Source organism: Girardinichthys multiradiatus, chromosome 21 (assembly GCF_021462225.1).
Source record: "Girardinichthys multiradiatus isolate DD_20200921_A chromosome 21, DD_fGirMul_XY1, whole genome shotgun sequence".
Taxonomy (NCBI): domain Eukaryota; kingdom Metazoa; phylum Chordata; class Actinopteri; order Cyprinodontiformes; family Goodeidae; genus Girardinichthys; species Girardinichthys multiradiatus.
This window is the reverse complement of record NC_061813.1, coordinates 30280776-30307134: the sequence shown is the minus strand read 5'-3', so window position 1 is coordinate 30307134 and position 26359 is coordinate 30280776. Positions and strand designations below refer to the sequence as shown.

At 40.9% G+C, this 26359-nt stretch overlaps 1 protein-coding gene across 5 annotated transcripts in view; it reads right to left on the bottom strand.

Annotated features, from left to right (window-relative positions):
* smarcd3b (SWI/SNF related, matrix associated, actin dependent regulator of chromatin, subfamily d, member 3b) overlaps nt 1-26359 on the bottom strand; it is a 59763-nt gene that overhangs the window by 28515 nt on the left and 4889 nt on the right. The window contains exons 1-2 of one of the 5 annotated variants that reach the window (XM_047350363.1): nt 16706-16946; nt 1324-1541 (exon numbers count right to left, since the gene is read on the bottom strand). In XM_047350363.1, the coding sequence (XP_047206319.1) occupies nt 1324-1541; nt 16706-16783 (296 nt within the window). In that variant the 5' untranslated portion in view covers nt 16784-16946. Of the gene's footprint in view, nt 1-1323; nt 1542-16705; nt 16947-26359 lie in introns of those variants that run through there. The other 4 variants (XM_047350362.1, XM_047350366.1, XM_047350365.1 and 1 more) reach the window with 4 other exon arrangements.

The following is a 26359-nucleotide window of genomic DNA, read 5'->3' as shown; positions in this document are numbered from 1 at the left end:
GATCTGATGTGCAAGTGCGAGAAGTGGAAACAAAGACTGAAATGGATGCTGAGATAAGGCAGACAAAAGAAATGGTTTCACATCTGATCAGTCTGATTTTTCTGCTTCAAGATTTTTCAAAAATCGTGGTGTGAAAAACACTAAAGATGCACGCACTGCAATGAGCAGGACTGCCCTTTGTTTCCTTCATTACATTCATACTTTTCACACTATTGAGATCTTTCAGCAGCAGAGCTAAATACACTCCTCTACTTTCAGCTGAAAACAAAAGTTAAAGGTTACGAGTTACAAGACATCAGCTATTTAATATGTTTTACCTTTTTTTTAAATAAAATTTATTAAAAGGTTTATGACATTTTTGATTAAATCCTGTTTTTCTCAGCCTAAAGATTATGACGTGACCTACCCTGACTGCTTGAAACTGTCAACCTAAAGCCTTAATTAAACTAGTTCGTAACTAGTCAATATTTTAGAATATTTGCACTATAAATTTATTAATATTAATTAAAGCTGCTCTCATTCAGACATACATCTGCAATTGCTGTCGGAAATTCTAAAAATCACCCATCACGAAAAAAGCAACTATAACCTAGATGCTCTACTTTATTAAAGTCCTCATTTCAGTTGTATAGTGGTCAGAAAGAAAGGTCTGAAGTCTAGACTGACAACAGGAGAACAAAGATATGTGTGTAACACCCTGACCAAACAGCTTGCATGCAGCAGACAACAAAAATCTTTTCTCGTGGGGAAATAATTTTGTCTGCTCTTAGCATTTGTTCCCTTTCAGAAAAAGACGTCACAACAGTGAGCCATGCTCAGTTAAGTTCCCACCCATTGCCTCAGGTAACATCCCTGCCAATCAATCCTGATGCTCAAGCAAAAAGTGAAGCAGAAACAGTAATTCACCAAGAATCTTCATGGAAAAAGGAGACACAATGTCAGGAGAAAGAACACCTATTTTGCTGCGGACTGACATTTTTCAATAAGCCCGAAACAAAACAGTCAATAACAACTGCTAATAAATTATTATGGCATTAACTAGATTTTTGTCAATTAAATTATGTTTAACCTAATATGAAAGCTACTAACCCTATTTGTATAGCATTTTTTGGGCTTCTACTAAACAATAATCAGTTTCCAGGAGGTTTTTGTAGGGATTCATTTTTTGCAAAGATTCCTTCGGATTAAATTTTAAGTGAAACCACAGCTATCGTTGCCTTAAAGCGCTTACAAATCACACAAAAGCAGACACAGTAGGTGATCCTGTATGAAAGCCATGCAGAGCTGTGGCTGGATCTAAATCTGGACTGTGTTCGGACTCACTTCCTAGCGCGGTTCTGAACGACTTGCTGTTGCTGCTGTTGTTGCTGCTGCTGTTGCTGCTGGACCTGCTGCGACGGGGCGGGCCTCTTACGACTGGGCTCCATCACTGGGGAGGGCAGGCCGGGCCGCACCGCAGGACTCGCTCCGTATGGGGGGCCTGGGGGTCCCATGGGAGCTCCTTGGTGGGGCATCCTCGCTCCAGACGGCATACCAGGACGCTGAATGGGTTGGAACACAAAAAGAGGGGCTCAGATAGTTGAACTAATGAGTTATTAAATAATAAAATTAAGAAAGCTTCCATTTGAATTCTTTACCTTAAAACATCTTTCAACCAATATCATAATATAGACCTAAAATACCAGAGATCACCAACAGAACACCTTCTGTGTTTCTGCCAAAACTTTGCTACTTTTTATCAATCAAACTAAGGTAGCTTGAAGCAGTTTCGTGATGTCAACGAACACAACTTTAGCATTCTGAGAAAAAAAATATATTAAAAGCACTATCAGAGTACTATCAGATAAGATGATTTGTTTTTATCTGAGTAACATAAAATATAAGTTACTGAACAAAAGCCTTAAGCAATTCCCCATATTTTTATTGTCTAATGTTTTAAAGTTGCTTTTGAGACATTTGAAGTCTTGTGAAGCAATGAAGGCAACACAGCAGATGCATAGATGACCTTCTTCTACATGTTTGGTGTGTCGCCTTCATGGCGGCAAAAAGCATTGAGAAAAAAAAAAACGCAGAAATTTGTCTTGTTTGTCTCCTTTGAGAAGACAGAACTATGCCAGAAACAAGGTGAACTGCACGGACAACAATCAAGCACGCTTTTTTTGTCTCAATCCTTTGATCTTTCAACAAAAATACGAAACTGAAACTGTAAATTAATATCACTTCCAACCTTGCAAACATCTCCCTAATAATGCAAACAGTGTCACAGTCTCCCACGTAGATTTCATGATGGCAGGGAACAGCTGGGTCTCTCACCTGTTTCTGTCATTCTCATGGCAACAGCTGCCCCCCTGCCTCCGTTTATTGTATGAAACCACACACTGTTTCCATGAAATAAAGCAAATGTCTACCCAGAACACAGACCTTCGGTTGTTTCTGTTCAACTACAACAGATTGTATCTGCAAAGTCGAATCCCGTGTAATTAAAAATATTTAACTCTAACATGAAGGTGAGCCTAAGATTATTTGGAAGACCCATTTCTGACGAAGCTTTACCGATATTTTCCACACAAAGTTCTTCCCTCATGATGCCATCTAATTTTTGAAGTGCACCAGCCCCTCCTGCAGCAAAACACCCACACATCATGATACGTTCACCCCCATACTTCACAGTTGGGATGATTTCCTCCCCCCGCCACAAACGGGTCATTATGCTCAAGAGCCTCAATTTTACGTTTTTCAGACTACATAACATGTCTCTAAAAACATACGGTCTCGGTCCCTCAGTTTATTTACAAACTGTAGTCTGGCTTTTTATGTTGCTTTGGACTTGTTTCTTGCTGGGTGGCCTATCAGCCCATGTCAGTACAAGAATAGTTTCACTGTGGATAGTGACATTCTCTTACCAGTATCTTCTCAAGGTCTTTTTCTGGGGGTTGATGCACACATTTTTCTTCTTGTATGATACACAAACTTTTTTTTTCCAGAACGGTAAGATGGCTGAACATTCACACGGTGAGTAAACTTGCAAATAATTGTTTGAACAGAGGAGCATGCCACATTTAAACATCTGGAAAATGTATCCCAGGATCAACAAAAAGTGAAGATCCACAATTTCCTTCATAATATTTGGGCAGATTTCCATGAAGTCACACAGGAAAGCAGCGTGTTTGAGGAGTTTTCTTAAAATACACCCACAGGTGTGCCTTTATTTCACACAAATGTATTTAATTATTCTGAATCAGAAGCTTACAACGTACAACACAGGTATCTTAATTTATGTAAACTGAACTAAAAAGTCCTCAGTGTGAAACATGGTGGTGGCAGCATTATGTTGTGGGAATGCTTCCGCAGGGATAGGGAAGTTGGTCAGAGTTAACAGATGGAGCATTTGATTTGTCTCGGATGTCCGAGCTTGAAGCTGGGAGTTAGAGGCTGCAAAAGACTTGAGAGATAGGCAAAACCTGCAGCTAGAACTACAATGTAGCAATTTAGATCAAAGCATATATGTATATATATGTGCTACAATGGCCTAGTCAAAGTCCGGACCTAAATCCAATTGAGAATCTGCGGAAAGACTTGAAAACTAATGCTCACAGATGATCTACATCCGCTTTGACTGAGCTTGAGCTTGTTTTGCAAGGAAAACATAATAGTCTTGCAGCTATAATTGGGACAAAAGGTTATCTTACAAACTGGTGACCCAGAGGTGCTGATTGCAAATAAACACCACAATTGAAAACAAAGTATTGTTTACCTTCTGCTTCATAAAGATTCACTACTTTGTGTTGGTATAACACATTAACTCCCAATTAAACACATTGAAGTTGTAACATGATTGTAAAACAAGACAATATGGATAAGTTCAAAAGATGTAAATCCTTTTGCAAGGCTCTGCATTTATTACCTCTAAAACAGATCACTGCATGCACCTATGCGCATCCAAAGTGATCTTTAGACTGTCCACAAACACAGTGAGAACAAATAAAAACACTGAGGAAACAATCAACATTACATGACTAAATCCACATATGTATTCAGAGAGAATTCACCCCTAAAAGCAGATTGTGACAGCATAATGATGGGTGACATAATGTACACCCCTTGAAATGGACCAGGCATAGATAAGATGCGATAAGAAGCCCGAACAGACGCCGCTGTCACTCTGACTGGGAGTTTAGTCTCTCAGGGGGGAGGGGATGTAAGGAGGGGGGGGAGATTTCATAGCAACTGAGAGGGGTCTCCAAACAGGAGGGGATAAAACAACATATGGCCAGACCTCCTACAGCTCCACCTTTCTGAGTCTTTAGAGTCTACTTCCATACATTAGACAATAAAACAGGCATAAGGCTGGACTTCCAGCAGACAACCGGTTGTCAGGAGAACCCGAGCCCAGCAGATACCAGATCCAGAAATCCATAGCAGGATGATGTAAATCCACACAAATGCACAATGTAGCCCAGCTCTATAATCGGACCTGCTGAACTGACTCCAACACTCTGCCTGGAGCTCCGCCAGCCGTCCAGCGATCGAATCTGCCATGTGGATGGCTATCTGAGAAGTGTGCTGGCATCTCAGTCAGGCTGGAGGGATTTGGAGAGGCCAAACTTAACCCACACAGACTGAAAGCACAACTCAGTGGTCTCGGTCTTGGCACGTGGCCCTACAAGGGCAAATATTCTCCAAGTTAGCTATGACAATTCTTTATAAAAATTTAAAATCTTCTTAGTGTTTATTTTGCCTCTTATAAAGCTTTTCTTTTCTTACTGATAATTTTATATAATAATGTTTTTGGTGTATAAATAAAGACATTTTTGCAATATATCAAATATAATTGCATGTTTATTTAAGTAAAGGTCGGAAAAATGCAACATAACCTAGTTAATTTCATATCTGATTGCTCTTATTATTTGGAGACAATTACACCTTAAACAACAATAAACAAATAATTAGCTGTTAATCGTTTTATTTTTTTCTATTTACCTCTTTGACAACCACATCCATCTAAGCATGAGCCATTTATTACCATTTAACATATCATCATAAGAAATATGATGATATAACAGGGGCCAGGAACAGTTCTACAGGGGCAATGGCCCCTGGTGACCCCTGTCTAGAACTGGCCATGCCAGGTAGGCTACAGTTCTGGAATAACGTGAAAGAAGCAAGAGTTGTTTAGCTTACCACCTCAACCCCTACTGACCATCAGAGCAAATGCATATTTAAAGAAATTGGCTTTACTTTTCAGACACACCTATTCAGATCAAACATTTTTAACAACTGATTGTTTGGATCAAAAATGAGTTTTAGCCAAATTTGGAAAATTTCATCATCACCTTATATGTCATTGCTAATTCTGCAGGAGATAGAATAAATCTCCCTTCAATTAACCCCCTGCTAATAGAAAATTTAAGAATAAACCCATGAGTTGGACAAATTTGTAGAGAAATAATCAAGGTAACAGTAACTTTAAAGGTTATTTTGTCTAAATATAATGTTTCATTTACACAATCATGCAGGTGGTTTTATTAGTAGAGATCCTGCGGTCTGTTCCTATAATTTAAAGACAAGGTTTCTGGGCTCATAACACATTTCATAATAATAAAAAAACTAATTAAACAGAAACGGCAAAAATAAGCCGCATAGTTCACATTGAATGATGATTTCTTTGGTAGAAAGTAATTTCAGTGAAGACTGATCATGGCATGGTCTTTGGACTATTGTGGATTATTCAAGGTAACCAGCACATCCTGCTTGAAAGTGAAGTGGATATTGAATTTATTTTATTTTACTTTGCAGACAAAATTTCTGTCAGAGCCACAAAGCTTGGGTACATGCTGATATCTCCAACCAAACTCAATTGCTTGGTTAAAACCCTCTATGTAGTTGAGATCTAGGAATCATATTTTTGGGACAACTATTGATCAAGAAGACAATCTAGTCTAAGAAACTGTCTACTGCATTTTGTAAAGACAAGATTGGTGGTTTCTAGCTGTATTAACTGAAGCTGTGTGCTAACTTTTAAACGCTCTTCCTTTGGTCCAAAGATTATTACTTCAATTTTGTTTTGATTTAGCTGAAGAAAATTTTGGCCCATCCATGCATTGATTTCTTCTAAGCATTTACCCAGCACTTGAATGGGTTCATAGTCACCTGGTGACATCGTAACGTAAAGCTGTGTGTCGTCTGCATAGTTATGATAACTTACATTGTTGTTTATTAAAATCTGAGTTAGGGGGAGCATGTAGATATCGAATAGGAGGGGCCCTAAGATGGACCCTTGGCGAACGCCACATGTGATTTTTGTTGTCTCTGATGTAAAGTTACCTACTGACACAAAAAAGTACCTGTCCTTCAAGAAGGATTTAAACCAACTGAGTGCTGTACCAGAAAGTTTTCCAGGCGCTCTAATAAAATGGAGTTATCAACAGTGTCGAATGCTGCACTAAGGTCCAATAATACCAGCACTGTGGTTCTTCCATAGTCTGCATTTATACGGATGTCATTGAACACCTTGGCAAGAGCAGTCTCTGTACTGTGGTGAGCACGGAAGCCTGACTGGAAGACTTCAAAGCGGTTGGTCATTGTTAGGAAGTTGTTTAACTGTTATCAGTGGACTGCTGCTATTTTTACTCACCACGGATTTCAGGGAGAGGAGGAAGAACAGTGACCGTCTACAAATAGGACTACAATACCAGTGTCTTCCACAGTCTTCATTTTCCAGCTCTGAACTGATCTCGTTTGCGGTGACTTGTACAAACCGGGTTTTCTGTGCTGTTATCAACCCCCAGCCCCCAAGGACAATAAGAACCTGATTAATTATTGCTCATGCATCTTACTGGGACTATGCCGAACTATGATCATGTTCTTGTTGGTCGAGATTTTAATACTCGTGTATGTTGCCCTGATAAACCACTGGTAAAAGGACTTTCTAAGCATCATTGACCGTTAACTTGGTAAAGTCAGGCCCCATAAGCGAGTGCGGAAACACACTGGCAAAAGAACAAATTTTGAAAAAGTGTCATCCAATAGACATAACCCTTGGATGTTATTTAACACAACTGACTCTGTTAACCCTCCTCAGAACGTTCATTTGGAAGCTTCTCTTGAAATGTGTAATAACTTCTTCATGTTTTTATTAAAAGGGCTGCCGCCACAAGTGCTCCAATTACATCTCCTGACTCTCACTCTTCTGTCTCAGCCCCTTGCTCTGCTATCTTTATTCAGTTTGAGCTTTGGATTTTTTTTTCAGAGGATGTGGTTCAGCATCTTAAAGCATCAGGCTCCCCACGGGATCCTGTTCTTCCACCATTTTTGAAAGCAATTTTCCAAGTATTGTGCAGTTTTCTTACCATTATACATTGTGGTTTGTCCTCTGGTGTGGTCCCTGCTAAATTTAAATATTCAGTAGTTCAACCTCTTCTTAAGAAACATTGTGTTGGCTAATTATGAACTTATTTGTTCCAGAAGATTGTATTTTTTCAACTACAACCATTCATGAATAAAAATGGCATTCTGGAAATCTGTCATTCTGGATTTAAAGCACACCATAATACCGAATCAGCATTATTGAAAGTAATTAATGATATCCTTTTGGCATGTTCTGGTGACTATGCTGTTTTGGCTCCACTTGACCTAACTACTCCGTTTGACACTGTGGACCACCACATTTTGATATTAAGTTTAAATCCCTTAGTGGGCATTCAGGACACAGCACTTGATTGGTTTAGATCTTTTCTGGCTGATCTGTTTTTCTGAGGGGTACCACAGGGCTCCGCTCTGGGGTCACCGTTTTTCCCTGTATTTATTGCACCGAGGTTCCATAGTTAAAAGGTATGAAATTCCAGTTCTATGCTGATGGCTGTCAGGTCTAGCTGCTCTTAAAGCAGAAGAAGGGCTTTTTAATCAGAGCGCTACTGAAATGCTTGGAGGATATTAAAGCTTGGCTGGCCCTGAACGGGTGATAGTGTTTTGACCAAAAGCCTAATAGAGCAGTCCCGCTTTTACTATTCAAGGTGGTTGGCAAAAGTTAAATCTTGTAACTCCCAAGAAACTGCTTCAAACAGTCCACCATGCTTTTATTTCATCCCGCTAGATTATTGTAATGAACTTTATGTTGGAGTGAGTCAGCCCTTGCTCTCTCATATGCAGCCGGTTCAAAACGCTGCTGGACGTCTTTTAACTGGTACTCATAAAACAGATAACATCACCCCTGTTCTGGCCTCACTCCACTAGTTGCCTGTGCATTTTAGAGTTCATTTAAAAAATCTTATTTTCATTTTTAAATGTTTGAATGATCTTGCCCCGCCGCACCCCTCTGAGCTTCTTCATCCCTACTTACCTTCTTGGTCACTCAGGTTGGCCGAACAGCAGCTCCTGCAGGTACCAAGGTCTAGGAGGAGTTCAGAGGGGGTAGGGCCTTCTCTATTGCTGCTCAATTGTGGAAACACTTACCGTTGCGCATTAGACAGGCTCCTTCACTGGCTACTTTTAAAACTCATCTAAAAATGCATTTTTTTTCTTTGGCTTTCAACCTCAGCAAGCCTTAGCTTTGACCATGCTTGTTTTAATTGGTTTTATCTGTTGTCGTTCTTATGTCTTATTCATATGTTTTTTTTATGTATGTTTATAATTTGCAGTTATGGGCAGCACTTTGCTTCGGTTGTGGTAGTTTTTTAAAGCGCTTCATTAATAAAGTAGGTATGGTTTGGTAAGTCAGACTTAAGTTATCTTTTGGTGCAAAAATGTGCAGAATGTTTCTGACAACACAGCTACAGAGTTTCTTTTTATATTTTAGCTTATCAGGGTTTCTCACAATGAGCTCTGAAAGGATTTTTCTTCGACCTGGCCCTAGCTGACCCCCAGAGCCAGAGACAGCTGGGAGGTAAGCAAGATAATGAGAGGGGCAGAGGAGAAGACCACAGTCTACCCATCAGCTATGGAACCAAAGTTGGTCAAATCCTCCTGAAGCTCCACAGGAGCTGAAAATAAAACTTTGAGCTCTATATTTACAGATACAAAAAACATCATAAATGTGTGTTTTCTGCATCAAAAAACTTGTATTCTTTGCTAATTTCACCCATGAAAGGAAATGAGATGTCATTGCTTGCCACAAGCTGGCAATCTGTCCCAAATCACATCCCTCAGTATAAATATTCCTCCATTTTGAAGGACACACACCAAAAGGACCTCCTGCAACTATTATAACAAGTTTTTTCCATCTTCAGATGTGGGGGAGAGAAGAGAGGACAAACGAGGGAGGAATGAGAGTAAAATAAGCAGAGGGAAATATTTGGCTTAGAGCAGCCAGAGCTTCATCAAGGTTAATTGGTCTGTTGAGAGGACACGCTCATCTGGCTCATCAATCACTTGGGTCATTGTTTCCTAAAGTGTGTCTGCAAGCTTCAGCTCCCAAAACGCTTTTAATGACTGCCTCTGTCAATGACACACACTTCTACTGGTTTCAGTCCATAAATCGAGCTGGTGTCACTAAAGCTGACAGCAACATTGATTAAAACTGAGGTAAGTCTAAAACCAGTTTCACAAGTTGAGATCTAACATCATCACATCTGTTTTAACCACTTAAGCTGAAGGACTGTTGCAGAATTTAACTAGACAAAATAACATCTGATGGCTTAACTGATTATTTAAGATTTAAGAAAGAATACAAAATGTATTACTTTCTTATGGTTGTATTAGCTTAGCCATAGAGTAGCATACATTGTAAACTGTGACAGAAACTACAAAACATTAATATTTCGGAACAAAAAACATCTTGGTTTTATCTAGCTCTTGAATGATCAGGTCTTATCTTGTGCAATAGTGATGGTACACTGTTAGCAAACCGATTTAGTCATTTTATTGCATACCAACATAGATATCAGACCATATGTGGATGATATTATTGTAAAAGATTGCAGCTCAGTCTTTTAAATGTAGAAATTAATAAAACAAAATCTTGATACAGTCCAGACTTACTGTGTGGTAGGTGTCTCTATAGATTTTAAACATTTGTTCTGAAATTCTTGCTAATTTAACCCATTGAAAAGGTAAAGAGGTAAAAAAAAAAAATTGAGATGATAAAGATATTGTTAGCTTAAGCAAGTTTGATATAAGGCAATAAATAAAAAATGTCATGCTTGAAACCATATCTTCACTAAGATCCCTGTTTGCACAGCTTTACTATTTAGCAGCTTAACAGAAAATTTACAAAGGTTGCAGCAAAGTATATCGTATTTTTTTTTAGATGTGGAAATGCTACATAAAAGGTTGTTAGATGAAACACTATTTTAGATGAAGACAGAAATAACAATAGCAATGGTGAAATAAAATCTCCACCTATTTATGCTTGTGTACAAGCCAAGCTAGCTTTAGCATTTAGCAAGTTAGAATTAACATGCAAGCAGCACGAAATAAATTCTTAATTGGTTTGTTTTGTGAGTAAAGATGGTCACAAAACATTGTAGCTATAGAACTTTTGGAAAAGGACAAAAAAATATGAACACAGCTAAAAACTAATCTTTGTTGACTGTTCCTGCTCACATACAATCTAGCTAACGGTAGCTGCTGCACGTTTTATTTAAAACAAATTTTCACACTATCTGGGGAGTGGTAGTTTTCTCATGTGGCAATTACCTGCACAAGGATAAGAAAGATTTTAGATGTACAAAGTGCAGCTAGCGTTCACACTACCAGTCAAAAGTTTACACTACCAGTCAAAAGTTTTAGAACTCCTTTCTCAATTAATGGTTTTCTTTATGTTTATGACTGTTTACACTGCACGTAGATTCTCATTGAAGGCATCAAAACTGAATGAACACATATGGAATTTTGTAGCAAGACTGTAAATACATTTTATATGTTAGATTCCTTAAAGTAGCCACCCTTTGCTGTGATGACTGAAATAAGATGGCTCTCAATGAACCTCTGGGAAGTTCTTTCAAGACTCTTTGGAAAACTATTTCACGTGACCACCTCATGAAGCTCAAGGAGAGAATACCAAGAGAGCAAAGCGGTAATCACAGCAAAGGGGAGCTATTTTGAAGAGTCTAAAATATAAAAATCTACAATTTAAATAGTCATGAAAATAAAGAGACCCTTTAAGTGAGGAAGTGTATCTAAAACTTTTGACCAGTAGTGTATATGTTGTTTTTAACTAGTGATGTTTTTTTTAAACACTTCAGTAAAGTATAAAAAATTTAAGTTGTCCCGAAATTAAATAATTATGTTGATAATTATGTCTTTTTTTTTCTTTCTCAAGTGTAGGAAAAGAATATGACCAGTCGGGTAATTGAGCATTCGACACTGTTGATCACTCCATTTTATTAGAGCGCCTGGAAAACTGGGTCGGCCTTTCTGGTACCGCACTCAATTGGTTTAAATCCTACTTGAAGGACAGGTACTTTTTTGTGTCATTAGGTAACTTTACATCAGAGTCAACAAAAATCACATGTGGCGTTCCCCAAGGATCCATCTTAGGGCTCCTCCTATTCAATATCTACATGCTCCCCCTAACTCAGATTTTAATAAACAACAACGTAAGTTATCATAACTATGCAGACGACACACAGCTATACACAATGTCACAATGTCACCAGGTGACTATGAACCCATTCAAGTGCTGGGTAAATGCTTAGAAGAAATCAATGCATGGATGGGCCAAAATTTTCTTCTGCTGAATCAAAACAAAACGGAAGTAATAATCTTTGGACCAAAGGAAGAGCGTTTAAAAGTTTGCACACAGCTTCAGTTAATACAGCTAGAAACCACCAGTCAGGCTCGAAACCTGGGTGTAGTGATGGACTCAGACCTGAACCTTCAGAGGCACATAAAGACAGTAATAAGGTTGGCCTTCTATCACCTAAAGAACATCTCCAGGATTAAAGGACTAATGTCTCAGCAGGACCTTGAAAAACTAATTCATGCGTTCATCTTTAGTAGAATTGATTACTGCAATGGTGTCTTCACAGGTCTGCCTAAAAAGTCGATCAGACAGCTGCAGTTGATCCAGAACGCTGCTGCCCGCGTCCTCACTAGAACTAAGAAAGTGGAGCACATCACCCAGGTTCTAAAGTCCTTACACTGGCTCTCTGTAGCTCAGAAAATAGACTTTAAAATACTTCTGTTAGTCTATAAATCACTGAATGGCTTAGCACCAAAATACATTACAGACTTGTTGTCAGAGTATCAACCACCCAGACCTCTCAGGTCGTCTGGCTCAAATCTACTCTGCATACCCAGAACCAGAACCAAACATGGAGAAGCAGCTTTTAGTTCTTATGCTCCACTAATCTGGAATAAACTCCCAGAAAACTGTAAAAGCGCCGAAACCCTAAGTTGCTTTAAATCAAGATTAAGAACTTATTTGTTTAGAGTGGCCTTTGAATGTGTTATGTAAACATTATAAGTTAAGTTTTCAGTCCAATTTTCCTTTCGTTTTCTTATCCATTATTCTATTTTTTTTTTTTTTTACCGCTGTTGTTTCATTTTCTGTATAATTGTAATGTTTTTCCTTATGTTCAGCGCCTTGAGTGCCTTGTTGCTGAAAAGCACTATATAAATAAACTTGACTTGAGCAAATTTGAAATTAGACATGTCAATCCAGAATTAGATTAATATATGTGATCAATTAGGTAGCTAAAATCGGCAAATAACATTGAGATATGAATCTATACCCCCATTTAACGGTCATCATGAGAAAGCTAGGATATTGACACAGTTTTAACACTGTTTTTTTAATTATTAATTCTAATTCGTTCGTCGTCTTCCGCTTCATCCGGGACCGGGTCGCGGGGACAGCAGACTCAGTAGAGACACCCAGACGTCCCTCTCCCTAGACACCACCTCCAGCTCCTCTAGGGGGAACCCAAGGCGTTCCCAGGCCAGCCGAGAGACATAGTCCCTCCAGCGTGTCTTGAGCCGTCCCCTGGGCCTCCTCCCGGTGGGACGTGCCTAGAACACCTCCCGAGGAAGGCGTCCAGGAGGCATCCAATATAGATGCCCGGGCCACCTCAACTGGCTCCTCTTGATGTGGAGGAGCAGCGGCTCTACTCCGAGCTCCTCCCAGATGGCCAAGCTCCTCACCCTATCGCTAATGCAGTGCCCGGCCACCCTACGGAGGAAGCTCATTTCAGCCACTTTTATCCAGGATCTCGTTCTTTCGGTCATGACTCAAAGTTCATGGCCATAGGTGAGGGTAGGAACGTAGACCGACCGGTAAATCGAGAGCTTCGCTTTTCGTCTCAGCTCTCTCTTCACCACAACGGTCCGGCACAGCGCCCCCATTACTGCGGCAGCCACACCGATCCATCTGTCGGTCTCCCGCTCCATTCTCCCCTCACTCATGAACAAGACCCCAAGATACTTGAACTCCTCCACTTGAGGCAGGAACTCCCCTCCAACCTGAAGAGGACAAACCACCCTTTTCCAGTCGAGAACCATGGGCTCGGACTTGGAGGAAATCCTGTCCATGCCGGAGTCCAACCTGCATCGGGAACATGTCTGACTTAGTGCCGACAATGCGGACCAAAGTCCTGCTCTACTTGTACAGAGACCGGATAGCCCCTATTAAAAGGCCTACGACTCCATACTACTGGTGCACGCCCACAGGACACCACGAGGGACACAGTCGAATGCCTTCTCCAGGTCCACAAAACACATGTGGACCCTGCAGAGGGTGAAGAGCTGGTCCAGTGTTCCACGACTGGGACGAAAACCACACTGCACCTCCTGAAGCCGAGGTTCGACTATCGGCTCTCCTCTCCAATACCCTGGCGTAGGAGTGAGGAGTGTGATCCCCCTATAGTTGGAACACACCCTCCGGTCACCCTTCTTATAAAGGGGGACCACAACCCCAGTCTGTCAGTCCAGAGGCACTGTCCCCAACCGTCATGCAATGCTGAAGAGGCGTGTCAACCATGACAGCCCCACAACATCCAGAGACTTGAGGTACTCAGGGCGGATCTCATCCACCCCCGAAGCCCTGCCACGGTAGAGCTTTTAAACCACCTCGGTGACTTCAGCCTGGGTGATGAAAGAGTCCATTCCCAAGTCCCCAGCCTCTGCTTTCACAAAGGAATACATGACGGCAAGATTCAGGAGATCCTTGAAGTACTCCTTCGACCGCCCAATAATGTCCCCAGTCAAGGTCAGCAGCTCTCCACTGTAAACAGTGCTGGCGAAGCACTGCTTCCCCCTCCTGAGGCACCAGACGGTTTGCCAGAATCGCTTCGAGGCCAACCAGTAGTCCTTCTCCATGACCATACCGAACTCCTCCCAGGCCTGCGGCACGCTTGGCCTCATGGTACCCGTCAGGCGCCTCAGGAGTCCCACAAGTCAACCACAGCCGATAGGACTCCTTCTTCAGCTTGACAGCATCCCTTATTCCACCACCAGGTTCGGGGATTGCCTCCGCGACAGGCACCACAGAACTTACGGCCACAGCTACGGGCAGCAGCATCAACAATAGATGCAGAGAACATGGTCCACTCGGACTCTATGTCTCCAACATCCCCCGGAATCAGGTTAAAGCTCTCCCAGAGGTGGGAGTTGAATACATCTCTGGCCGAGGGCTCTGCCAGACGTTCCCAGCAGACCCTCACTATGTGCTTAGGCCTGCAAAGTCTGTCCAGCTTTCTCCTCTTCCAACTGATCCAACTCACCACCAGGTGTTGATCAGTGGACAGCTCAGGCCCTCTCTTCAACCGAGTGTCCAAAACTTGCGGCCGAAGGTCTGATGATACGACAACAAAGTCGATCATTGGGATGTGACCCTGTCATCCACTGGGGTAAACCTCAACACGAGACGGCTGAGCTGGGGGGCAACAAGCAAACCCACCCCAGCCTGCCGCCTCTCCCCGTGAACCACTCCAGAGTAGAAGAGAGTCCAACCCCTCTCAAGGAGATGAGTTCCAGAGCCCACACTGTGCTTGGAGGTGAGCCTGACTATTTCTAGTTGATATCTCTCGACCTACCGCACAAGCTCAGGCTCCTTCCCCCCCAGCGAGGTGACATTCCACGTCCCTAGAGCCAGCCTAAGCATCAGGAAATCGGGCCGCCGAGGTCTCCACCTTCGTCCACTGCCCAATCCTCTTTGCACCGTTCCCTCATGGTTCTTCCTGCAGGTGGTGGGCCCACTGGGGGATGGCCTTGTGTCTCATGTTCGGGCTCGGCCGGATTTCCAAGTCAAAGTTCAGACTTAAACCCATATGAGATAGTAGGGTATGATCTTTAATACTTCATGCTTGAAAGCCCTCTAATGTAGCAGAAATAAAACAATTCTGCAAAGGAGAGTAGGGAAAATTCTTCCACAAAGATGGAATAGTTTGACTGCCAGATTAGCACAAATGCTTGATTGCAGGTGTTGCTGCCAAGGGAGGCAATACCAGTTATTATGTTGCGGGAGCACTTATCATTTAACAATTGCTTTTAAAATGAATTACTTAATTTAATTAATTATTTTTTTGCATTTATTGAGGTTATTTATGTCTGATATTACAATTTGTTTGATGATCTGAAACATTTAACTTGGACAAAAATGAAAAAAACTGAAAAAACTGTAGCAGGTAGAAATCATTTTTCACAGCATTGTGTAATTTGGCTAAAATTAAATATTTGGAAGAGAAAATTTTTTTTCCTCACTGTTGGTTCAAAAAGTAAAAAAATATATCCCAGTTAAAAACATTTTGACAGGTGGATGATTAAGATTATTTTTTTGAAAATGATTATTATTGCTTTAAGGTGTTTTGCTGAGGCTGTTTAGCATCGTTTGAAAATGTCACCTTGACCTTTTTAACATTATACTAATTATTCATTTAATAAAATTGGCTAATTAAGCAATAAAACACAAAATTATTTGATGACATCACTCTAAATGTATTTTATCTATCTCAGAAAGAACATATTTTGTTTGAACTGACTAACAGATGTGAGATTAGGGGTCACAGGAACATAAAGCACAGAACGACTGAGACACCATAGATGTGGAGGCAAATGTTGTGAAGTTTTACCAGAAAAGCGACCCGGATTTTTACATCTGCTCCCCAAAACAAACCCCTCTCCACTCCATTTGCTACTAGGGGGCTTATGGTAACAGTTGTCTAACCTCTAACCACATGAGCAACACTGGACTTGACATTTCATGCTAGCTTCAGATGAATGGGCTGATTGTTCTGCCTGATTTTCAGGACTGACTGTCAGCCGTGGCTCCATCTTCCACACTATACATCTGTCGTCTGGTGACCTTACAGGTTCAAATCCTTCCATGGACCAGCAGCAGTAGCAGCCCGCCTCCTGGAAGGATCCTCCAGAGGACTCGTCATTTCCCACCCTCTCTCTCAGGGTCTCTGAATCCCAGTAAAGCAGTGTGCTTCTCTGCTAACCAAAGGGGAAGGAAGCTGGCTGTTTTTCTTGCTTTCTGCTGCTCAGCTTCGATTTCTATAATTTTTCATGTGTTTGTGTGTGAAAGCTCCACATCCTCCCTCCTGCTCCATTCATGCTGCTCCACTTCTCTCCAGCCATCTCCTGACAGATCCGAGGGGCTGGAAATAACCTTCACATGGCCAGCTTTAACCCAGCTATCTCTCACACGCTCCGACTGCTGCTGCTGCCGATTCATCCACACAAACAGACACACACATGCACGCACACACAGACGCATGCCAGAGCCCAGCTCTCCCCTTCACAGGAATGATAAGACAGCACCACTCACCACTCCATGGACCAGGAACTCAAACAGTTTGCTCTTGGTGGCTTTTCTGGCTCCCCCCGCTGTCTCCTCCGTAGCCATTTGCTCAGTCCCCTCCGCTTCACCCAGCTTCGTCTCCCCTCTCCTTCTTTTGTCTTTCCCTCTCCCTTCTCCCAGCCTCCAGTTCCCCTCCCCTGCTCCACTTTCCTTCTCTTTGTGCTCTCCTTTTCAGCACTGCCTGTCCCTGACTCTCCTTCTCGCTCTCTCTCTTCCCTCCCTCTCCCCTACCTTCTGAATGTCTTGCACTGTGTCTAGCTCACTTTTTTTAGTTGTAGCTCCCTCTCAGGAGCCCGGCACATCGCTTACTTGGAGGTGGAGTATGGTAGATGAGGAGCAGGCGATGGGGGGGGGTTACAGAAGCCACGAGGGGGTCTAGCAAGGGGGTTCCAGCCAGCCCACCTCTGCCTCTTTCCCCCCAACACAGTTGTTGCATTCCATTGGTAGATAAGGACATGTGTTTGGACAGGGCCCAGTTTGCATGGGGGTCGGGGGTGGATGGATTGGGGTTAGAGCCAGACACCCCCTTCCCCTGGTGACCACGGTCTGATCTGAGCTCCGAGTCCAGGCTCATTCTCAAAAAAGGACATTGGGGCTCTTAAAGGGGCCTCGCTACATATCATTAAGGCACAGAAACTGCCTTATATGATGGAGTTATGACGTGGAGGGGCGTTCTAGTGGTTCGTCAAGAAGCTAATGTGCTATAAGGCCACTTCACAGGAGGAACAAAAAGGGCCACGTCTAAAGCACCTTTATTTCCTGTGTTCTTCTATTCAGGGTGCATAGACAGGTTACAAGCATTTCCTCCTCTTGCCTCATTAGTGTTTACCTTTCACCCAGTAAATCAGCCCACAGGCTACATTCAGGCAACAAACGGCAAACAGAAAAAAAAAAAACAGAGTGCACTTGACACATGTAATTTCACTCAATTCTGCTGTGATTTCTCTACGAAAAAAAGAATAATGCACAAATGTCTCCCTTCAAGGACAGAAGTTGAATGTTTCAACCTGCAGTGTGTTGTCTTCCCACTACAATGACATGCAGGTCATTACTCTGACTAAAACCACTCCAAGAAGATTACGACCCTCTCAAGCCCGTCCCAGCCCCTTGCGCTCTCAGATCAGAGTGCTGAAATATTCATGAGGTTATTTGAATGACAAAGGGGGGGGGCATGTGATGGCACTGTGTCACTGGTTTTGTTTCCTTTTCCACTGGTGTGAAGATGGCAACAACAAATTAAGAGCATCTGTCCACTTGCCAATGTGTACCCATACATTGTAATTCCACTTCCTGCTTCTATTATGTACTTATATAGCTAAACAACTGCATATCAGTGTAGATTTATGGGAGGTTTTATATTTAGTACTTAGTACAGGAGATTATGAGCAAATTATAGGAAAATTACTTTAAATCGTTGTTTGTCAAAGTGGGTGCAAAAAGTCCCCCTGGTTGGGATAAATTACTGTATGATTGGTACAAAACAACCCCACTTCAAAAAAGTTTGGTACAAAATGAAAAACACTACAAACGTACAAAATGTCGAAGTCGCGAAATATCATAAAGTATTTTCTGTAGACTGTATTAAACTCTAGCCTACTTCATGTTGTCATACAGATTCTACTTAAGTTATTTCCTGTTTTTATCTGGTCTAGCAGTAATCGGACCTTAACCTTCCCCAGTTTGGGCACAGTCAGCACAAAACATCACATGGCTGACTGTTGGATTTCATACCCAAAAAACTCAGGCAAGAAATGAACACCAAATTCTGATAATCATGAAAAGTAAAAAAAAGGTGGTGTATTATCTTAAGAAAGGGCAGATTGTTTAATTTTTTAGGGAAAAGATTTGGAAGAAAACTACTGGTTGTGTGAACAGCTGGTTAGTGGGTGTCTATGATTTGTAGTTCAGAGGTCATTATGATGTGCAGGATGCATCATGTTACAATGTTGTTTAATTCAAATATAGGCCTCAAAGTTAAGAAAAGTCAAATTATTACAACTTTAACTTATTAAATCTACTTTAACTACCAAGTTTAATTTGTACTGTATTGCACCGACTACGCCAAAACAAATTCCTTGTATGTCCAAAAACGTACTTGGCAATAAAGCTTTTCTGATTCTGATTCTGATTCTGAAATAGTAGAATCAGTTTTTTGATTTTCTAAGCTGACCCTTCTTTTATTTGTTTGGTGGTGACACCTGCTGTCCACATGGGAACACTGCTGCTGTCATTAAATTAAATTCAATAACCTTCACTGATTTCTTTTTACAGCTCCTCTAAAGCGTAATTGTTCTCTGTGCTGCTGACAGTCCTCCAAAATGTATTACTGTCCTATGTCATACTAGTTGTCTTCAACATGGGAACAGCTTTTCATACAATCACACAAGGTATGTTTTACAGTTTCCTGCAAGATCAAAGGCTTGACCCATAGAGATTGGGCCAGTGTCCCGTTTTTCTCCAGCAGCGACACATGGGCGTTGACTGAAAACAAAGAGATCCACAGAGGCAATGCATAAAGCCAACACGGAGCGAGGGAGTACCCCCTGCTGGACCCCCGCCGTCTCCCTCACCAAAGCCAGTCAGTCTCACCAAATGGTAATGTCCCAGTGTGCAGAAGACAGGGAGGCAGAGTGGGGCTTGAAAGGGGTAAAGGAGAAGTGGCCTCCCCCCAACAGGGGGAGAAAAACAAGCAAGCAGGGAAATGTGTCCTGGAAGAAAAGAGCCATCAGGAAGGAAAACTGAGGTTCAAGTGATGCAACAGACTATTTTATTATTTATATTATTATATATACCGTCATTTTTTTATAATTAATATTTTTATTACTTTTTTTCCCTGAAAGAAAATTCTAAAAATAGCATCTTTCCAAAGACAAGTTTAATTATTCTTATCCTTTTTATGCCACCGGGTGGGACCAAAGAGTTCAACAGAGGTTTTACAGATCTCAAAACGTCCCAAACCATCATTTCCATCCAGTTTTATAACATCATCACATATTTATCTTATTTCAGGATGCCTTCATGACTTCATGCAACATGAACCTCAAAAATTACCAAAAGCACAGGATGGTAAAACCAGCAGTCATATCCACGGTTGTGATATACAAAGAAATTTTAGTTTGAAAGTTCACTTAAACTGTGAACTAATGATCAAAAATAATTTTAAGAAAATAAAAAATAATAATACAGACATGTTAGGTGTTTATTTTGTAAAAAATGTATGTAACTTTACCTCTGAGGAGAAAATATTTTCTTTTTCTCACCAATAACAGGGTTTAAAATGAGTTGTATTGAGATGCAGTTTTTCTGCAGACAAACTCACCTGGCAGGCAGCTAGCAGGACTCTTTCTGTTACTTGCTAGTTTGAACTCAGCCACCAGACTCATTGCTGAAGAACCTGGCATCATGGGAGCGATTACTGACTCAACCTAATAGTTGCCTTTAGACAATAAAAAACAAAAAATATACATGTATAAAACATGTGTTTTTTCCTCATATTAGTTGTTTTTCTAAATTCCTGTGGAAGTTAGCTGTGCTGCAGTTCTAATGCTAGCTTGTACATAAACAGAGAATGGAGATATGCTATCAGTTTTAGTGTTTTTTTGCACAACCGCTAATAATACATTATTTGCTCTAGCTTTTTTCTGGTGAGGTAAGTTGCTACATTCGTCAGACTGTTTTAAATTATTAAAATCGGACAAGTGTGGTGTGCATTTGTATTCAGCCCTCTGGCAGCCCTGAATAAAATACAGAGCAATTGAGTACTGAAGTCACCTAATTAATAAAAAGAGTCCAAAGGTGTGAAATATGTTCTCTGAAGGCCAACGCAGCACACATCTAAGGATTAAAGCCGTGGAGAAGTTCAAAGCAGGGTAAGGTAATAAAATAATATTTAATAAAAATGTCACAGAGACACTGTTGAATCCATCCTCTACCACCCAAGGGAGTCTGGCACAACTGCAAATCTACCAAGACATGGGCTTCCACCTAGACTGACGGGACATGCAAAAAAGTATTAAGCAGAGAAGCAGTTAAAAGGAAACTATGCGTTTTGCCACAAGCCATGCAAAAGACAAAGAAAACATCTGAAAGAAGGTACCCTGGTCAGCTTAAACTAAAATGTAACTTTCTGGCCTACATGTAAAACGCTGAGTGGGAGGAAAACTAAGCCTGCACATCAAAATGAAAAATGGTGGTGGCAGCATCAAGCTGTGGGAATGCTTTCCTTCAGCAGGGACAGGGAAGCTGGTCGGAGTTGATGGGAAGATGGATGTCGCCAAACAGCAAAAGACTTAAGACTGGGTGGATGTTCATTTTCCATCAGGACAATGACCATAAACCTACAGCCAGAGCTCAAAGGGAATGGTTTAAATCATAGCGTTTGTATGACTTAAAACGGCCCAGTCAAAGTCTAGACCTAAATCCAACTCAGAATATGTTGCAAGATTTGAAAAGTGATGTGCACAGATGCTCTCCAACCAGCCAGCTTACTTCCATTTCACTATTATGCACAGGTTTTTGTTGGCCCATAACAAAAAAAACTGAAAAGTCCTTAAAAAAGTAACCAATACTGGACAATATCTGTTACGAAATGTTGCATATATCAATAACTCTATAAATCGTAGGATTTCTGAGCAAAAACTGACCATGAAAAACCTCTGACTGCTTTGGTGTGTTTGAAGGAAAAGGAAAAGAGGAACTCTGCAGTGAGCTTGCTGGGCCGTGTAATCTGCAGGGATCTACCAATTACGGAGAGGGGAAAAGCAGACAGTGAGGAGTCAAATTTTATATGAGTGCTGAGGGATAACTTGCAGTTCCCAGTGGCAACGTTTACATTCCAGAGACTGTGAACCTGCCCTTGTCAACATTATTGTCACAGACAGATGGGGTGCACAAGGGGGAATATGGACTGTACAGAGGGCATGGAGAAAATCGGATTCGCTCCCACTGCTGGGCCCCTCGCTTCTCTTTTCTTCAGTTTAATAGCTGCAGACAAAACTCAGCTCAAGCTGCTTAAAGGCCAGAGTTGTCGGTGAGCAACTCAATGGCCAACGGCCGCCTTCAAAGGGACTCCACAAAAGCACGACCTGCACCTTTGCTGAGGGGGGATTAAAGGAGGGAAGAAGTACATTTCAGTGCTGATTTCTCACAGCTAGGCATGTGCAGCGAAGAGGAACCTCCAAAGAGAGAAAAGTCTCCCATGACAACTGAAAATAAAGGGGGCATCTACTGATATTTTGCGATCTAAGTGATTTGCAACATTTAACTGTGAGGATACAAATGAAAAGCAGCCGTGGTTTCTCCTGGATGGTTGTGTTGGCAAGGTTCTTTTAAGCCACAAATAAGGAGGTTTTGGGGGGTTGAGCTTAGATTTTCAGGGTAGCTTGGGACAAAGCATCTTTATCCAGCTCCTATAAAGAGGAACCCCTGCAGAAGCAGATGGAAAGATGGGGTAACAGCAAAAGAGCCAAGTCACCCCCTCCCATGAGCGGCAAACGGCACACTGGGACAAGCCCGGAGCATTACCTGCCTCCAGGCATTTCCTGTTTGCTGTAGCCATGGCAGCGGGATAATCCGCTCAGCATTCAGAGCCAGCAGCCAATCGTGTGAGAGCAACGCCGACTTTAGTGATTTGAGAAGTGGAGCAGCAGCTGGCGGACTGAGACTGGGGTGATTTCAGAGCAAAAACTGTGAAACTAGAAATTAAACATGGAGAGAAAAGACTAGCTAACATGGCCTGATAAAAATCTTCCAGGATGCTTTAAATGATTAATCCTCCACAAAGGATTCCTTTCTAATTGCACACATTCAAGCTCCTTCTCCTTTCCTCATTCCGTCCTACTCTTCATCCCAGATCGGTTTTAGGAGACAGTAGACGACAGAACGAGGACAGGGCCAGCACGAGGGCGGCCATAATGAGTTGGGATAAAAACAAAGAGAGGAAAGGGACAAGACTAGCATTCATATTTTCCATCAGAGCTTTCAGAGTCACAGCTTGATCTATAAGTGTGGACTTACTGCACTGTAAGACCAGATAAATTAGCTCAACCTATACCAATAAGAGGAAAACCGATGCCTTGAGTCATAGTTTAGTTACTAAAAAAATGAAGCACAAATAATTTTTTTTTGGCAAAATATTTGCAAAAATTGTTTTATTATAGTTAATTTGTGGAATGAAGTTACTCCGGTCTTTTATTTATGTTAACCAGGGATGTTGTGATCTGTTCCCATTTATCCTGATCATGGCTTTAGGGTCCTTGACTAAACTAAACTCCCAGTCCGAGGTTTTCATGTAGTGTCTGTGGTTTTACATTAGTCGCATTCATAGTGTAAGCATTTTATGCACCCAGTTTTTAAAAACCACGGCATATTTTCATTAGAACGCCTTATAAAACTGTGTTATACATGCAGATTTATAAGCTGCTATTGAAGCTGGGCTTTCCCTAACAATGCAAGGGGTTTTCACCTTTTGCTGTGAAGGTTCTAGCATGAATATGATGATTTTTACATTTTAAGGAACCAGAAAATTAGACCAAAGCTTCTGTACTCAACGTAGGACAATCAGTCGAGGATTGTGGAGTCTCAAAACGGTCCTTTTCTCACTGTCAACGTCAACCTTACGTAGTCCTAAGGCCAAAAAATAGCATTTAAGGAACTCTTTATGTGTATTTTCACAAATAGCATAAGGGTCACTAAAGCTCTAATTGTGTTTTAAAGTATCTCTTTTCAGTGTGGAATCATTAAGTTCAGGTCTGATTGGTCTAAGCATTTAAGATTTTGAGCTAGAGATGAACAAATGCATGCAGACTCCTTAAAAACACAAATAGAGCCCTTTAGTTTAGTGCTGAAATAGCTGAAAATTAGAAACCCACTTGAGCATTGTTAGCCAACATAATCTACAGCAGTATGTTCTTGCAGGGCTTTCACTTTGCCATTCCTGTTAACTAGACATACAAAATTATTAGTGCACAAATTAGAGAAAATCTTATTCCTATTTTATTTACATATTTCCGCCTTGTTGTTCCCCCTAGGCCATGCCACCCTACATGGAGAGCCATTTTCTACATTTGACCATAAAGCAGAAAACAACAACACCACGCAGGTCTTAAATATGGCAAGTGAGAGGAAGTCAGAACGCTGCCAGAAAGGGTCCACCAATCATCACTGCTCAGCACATAACCCAGACCCTCAACAATTGTGGGATAATCTGAAAGTGCCACCTCCAGACCAGAGCATTTTGTCTGGGAAAGCGTGGAGCTGGGAAATTGAAATTACTCGAGCAAAATTCCCTCTATTAGAAAATTGCCCCTTAATTCTGAACACAAAGTGGAAATAATATCTTGCAGAAAAGGTGATATGCCGCTTTTTGTTCTTCTCAAGCAGTGTGCATCCACATGATATTTATATGCTAAAAGAGAATTAATTTATTTGTTATTAAATACTATTTTTAAGTATAAAGTTACTTGTCAATTTAAACAAGGCTTGGCCGTTGCACCTGTGTCATTTTGACTTTATTATTGATCCTTTTTTATTACTTTTTTTTTGTCATTTTGTCTTTAATCTTAAAACAAGTAAGCAACAAAAACAATACTTCCTCCTCATTTTTTTCTCCAAGTGACCCTAATACTTCTTAGTTTTAAACCTATTTTTGCTCACTAAGAACTGAAATGATATACAACAAAAGCACTGGAAACCAATCTAATTGTCATTTTTATGGCAGAATATTTGAATTGCTATTTTTTTTTTTTTTATCAGACAAATCTATGATTAGCGTTGGGGCGTGCAATTAATTGAATTTGTATTTCAATTTACAATTTCACCTCCAAATAGTAACAAAAACATTACAAAGCTACAAAAAATATATTATTTTTGCTTCTGTGATGTGAAAAATGCACATGGAGGAATCTACTTTAAAACAAAAAAATCATGAAATTATATTTTAATATGTGGATGTGAACAAAGAACACGGGCTCTCCCTAACAAACTAAATGTTTTCCCAGCCTTTACAATGACAGTGGAGAAGAGACTGTACTGGACGCTGCAGATTCCTGTCAGTCTGTGTGATGCGATAATTTTGAAATTATATACAGTATATCCACCATTTGATTGGATTGTCTAAATCCTTTTATCCCTGAACAGGTTCCCAGTCTATCACAGGGCCACACAGAGTCACACAGGACAGACAGCCATGCACAGTTACACCTAATGGCAATTTAGAGAAACCAGTTAACCTAACTGGTCATGTTTTTGGACTGTGGGAGGAAGCTGGAGCTCCCAGAGAGAACCAACGCAAGCACAGGGAGAACAGACAAACTCCATGCAGAAAGACCCAAGGCTGGGATTCAAACCCAGGACCTTCTTGCTGCAAGGTAACAGTGCTACCAAACATGCCACAGTTCTGCCTGTTCATTAAAATATATACCGAAAAACAGAATTCATTCTGTCAATTTCTAGGTAAAGATGCCAAATTTATGTTGTAAATATTAAAGTTTGCTTTTATACGACAATAAACTGAATGTTCAACGGTTTTGGTCAAACCACACTTTGAACGTTGGCATTTTCCACTCTTTTTAGATATATTACTTCCAAATATATATAAAAAATATAAATGTACGTATAATTTTTTTGATTAAATCTACACCAATGAGTCTGCTTCACCTAAAACCAATGCTAGATTTTTTTTCAAATGGATTTCTTTAAGTTTTCTTTAGCTTTTTACCATAAATGTTCTTTGCAAAAACAGGCAGGAAGATTTACTTGCAAGTATAGAAGCAATATGTGCAAATTTTAGTGCCTGTTTAAAGTGTTCAGTATTGAACCGTTTCTCTTTAAAATAGGTCAGCCAGCTGCTCTGTGAACTGTGAGATCATTACAGGACAGACATTTGGCTTCAGAGTCGAGTGGGCAATCTCATTATCTGGTTTAAAGATGGAAGCAAGATTTAAAAAGATAAAAAAGGTTTTATATATAAAACAGGAAAAAACAGAGAGCCAAGACACAGAAAAGGTTTAGGTAAAAAACATTCATTAAAACGCAGCATAAATCTGCTCTTGAAACTGGAGAGTGAAATTAGGTCATTTTGACACGTCACAATCTTCGATTTGTTTCATGGACTTTTATGTGCGCTCTGGATGTTAGTTTGGGGTGGTTACCCTGCTGGAAGGGGAACCTCCGTCTTGTTTAAACTCTTTTGCAGCCTCCAACAGCTTATCTCCCATTATTGCCTGAATTTAGATCCATCCATCTTTCCATCAACTTTGACCGGCTTCCTTGTCCCTGCTGAAGATAAGCATCACCACAGCATGATGCTGCCACCACCATGTTTGCCATGGGGATGTGGGGTGGGTTCCAGTTGATGTGCATTGTTAGTTTTCCGCCACACCCAGCATTTTGCATGTAGGTCAAAGAGTACAATTCTAATCTGCGGAAGGGACGTCTTATGACTTTTTTTGAACAATGGCTTTCTTCCTGTCTCTCATTCATAGAGACCAGATCTGCGGAGTCCGTAACTAATAGTTGTGCTAACCCAAATGATCACCGGGTTGTTTGACTTCGATTATTAAATTAAAGTCCATTATTTTTAGAGGCCTGACTGATAGCTCATTTGTTTCAGTGATTAACAGT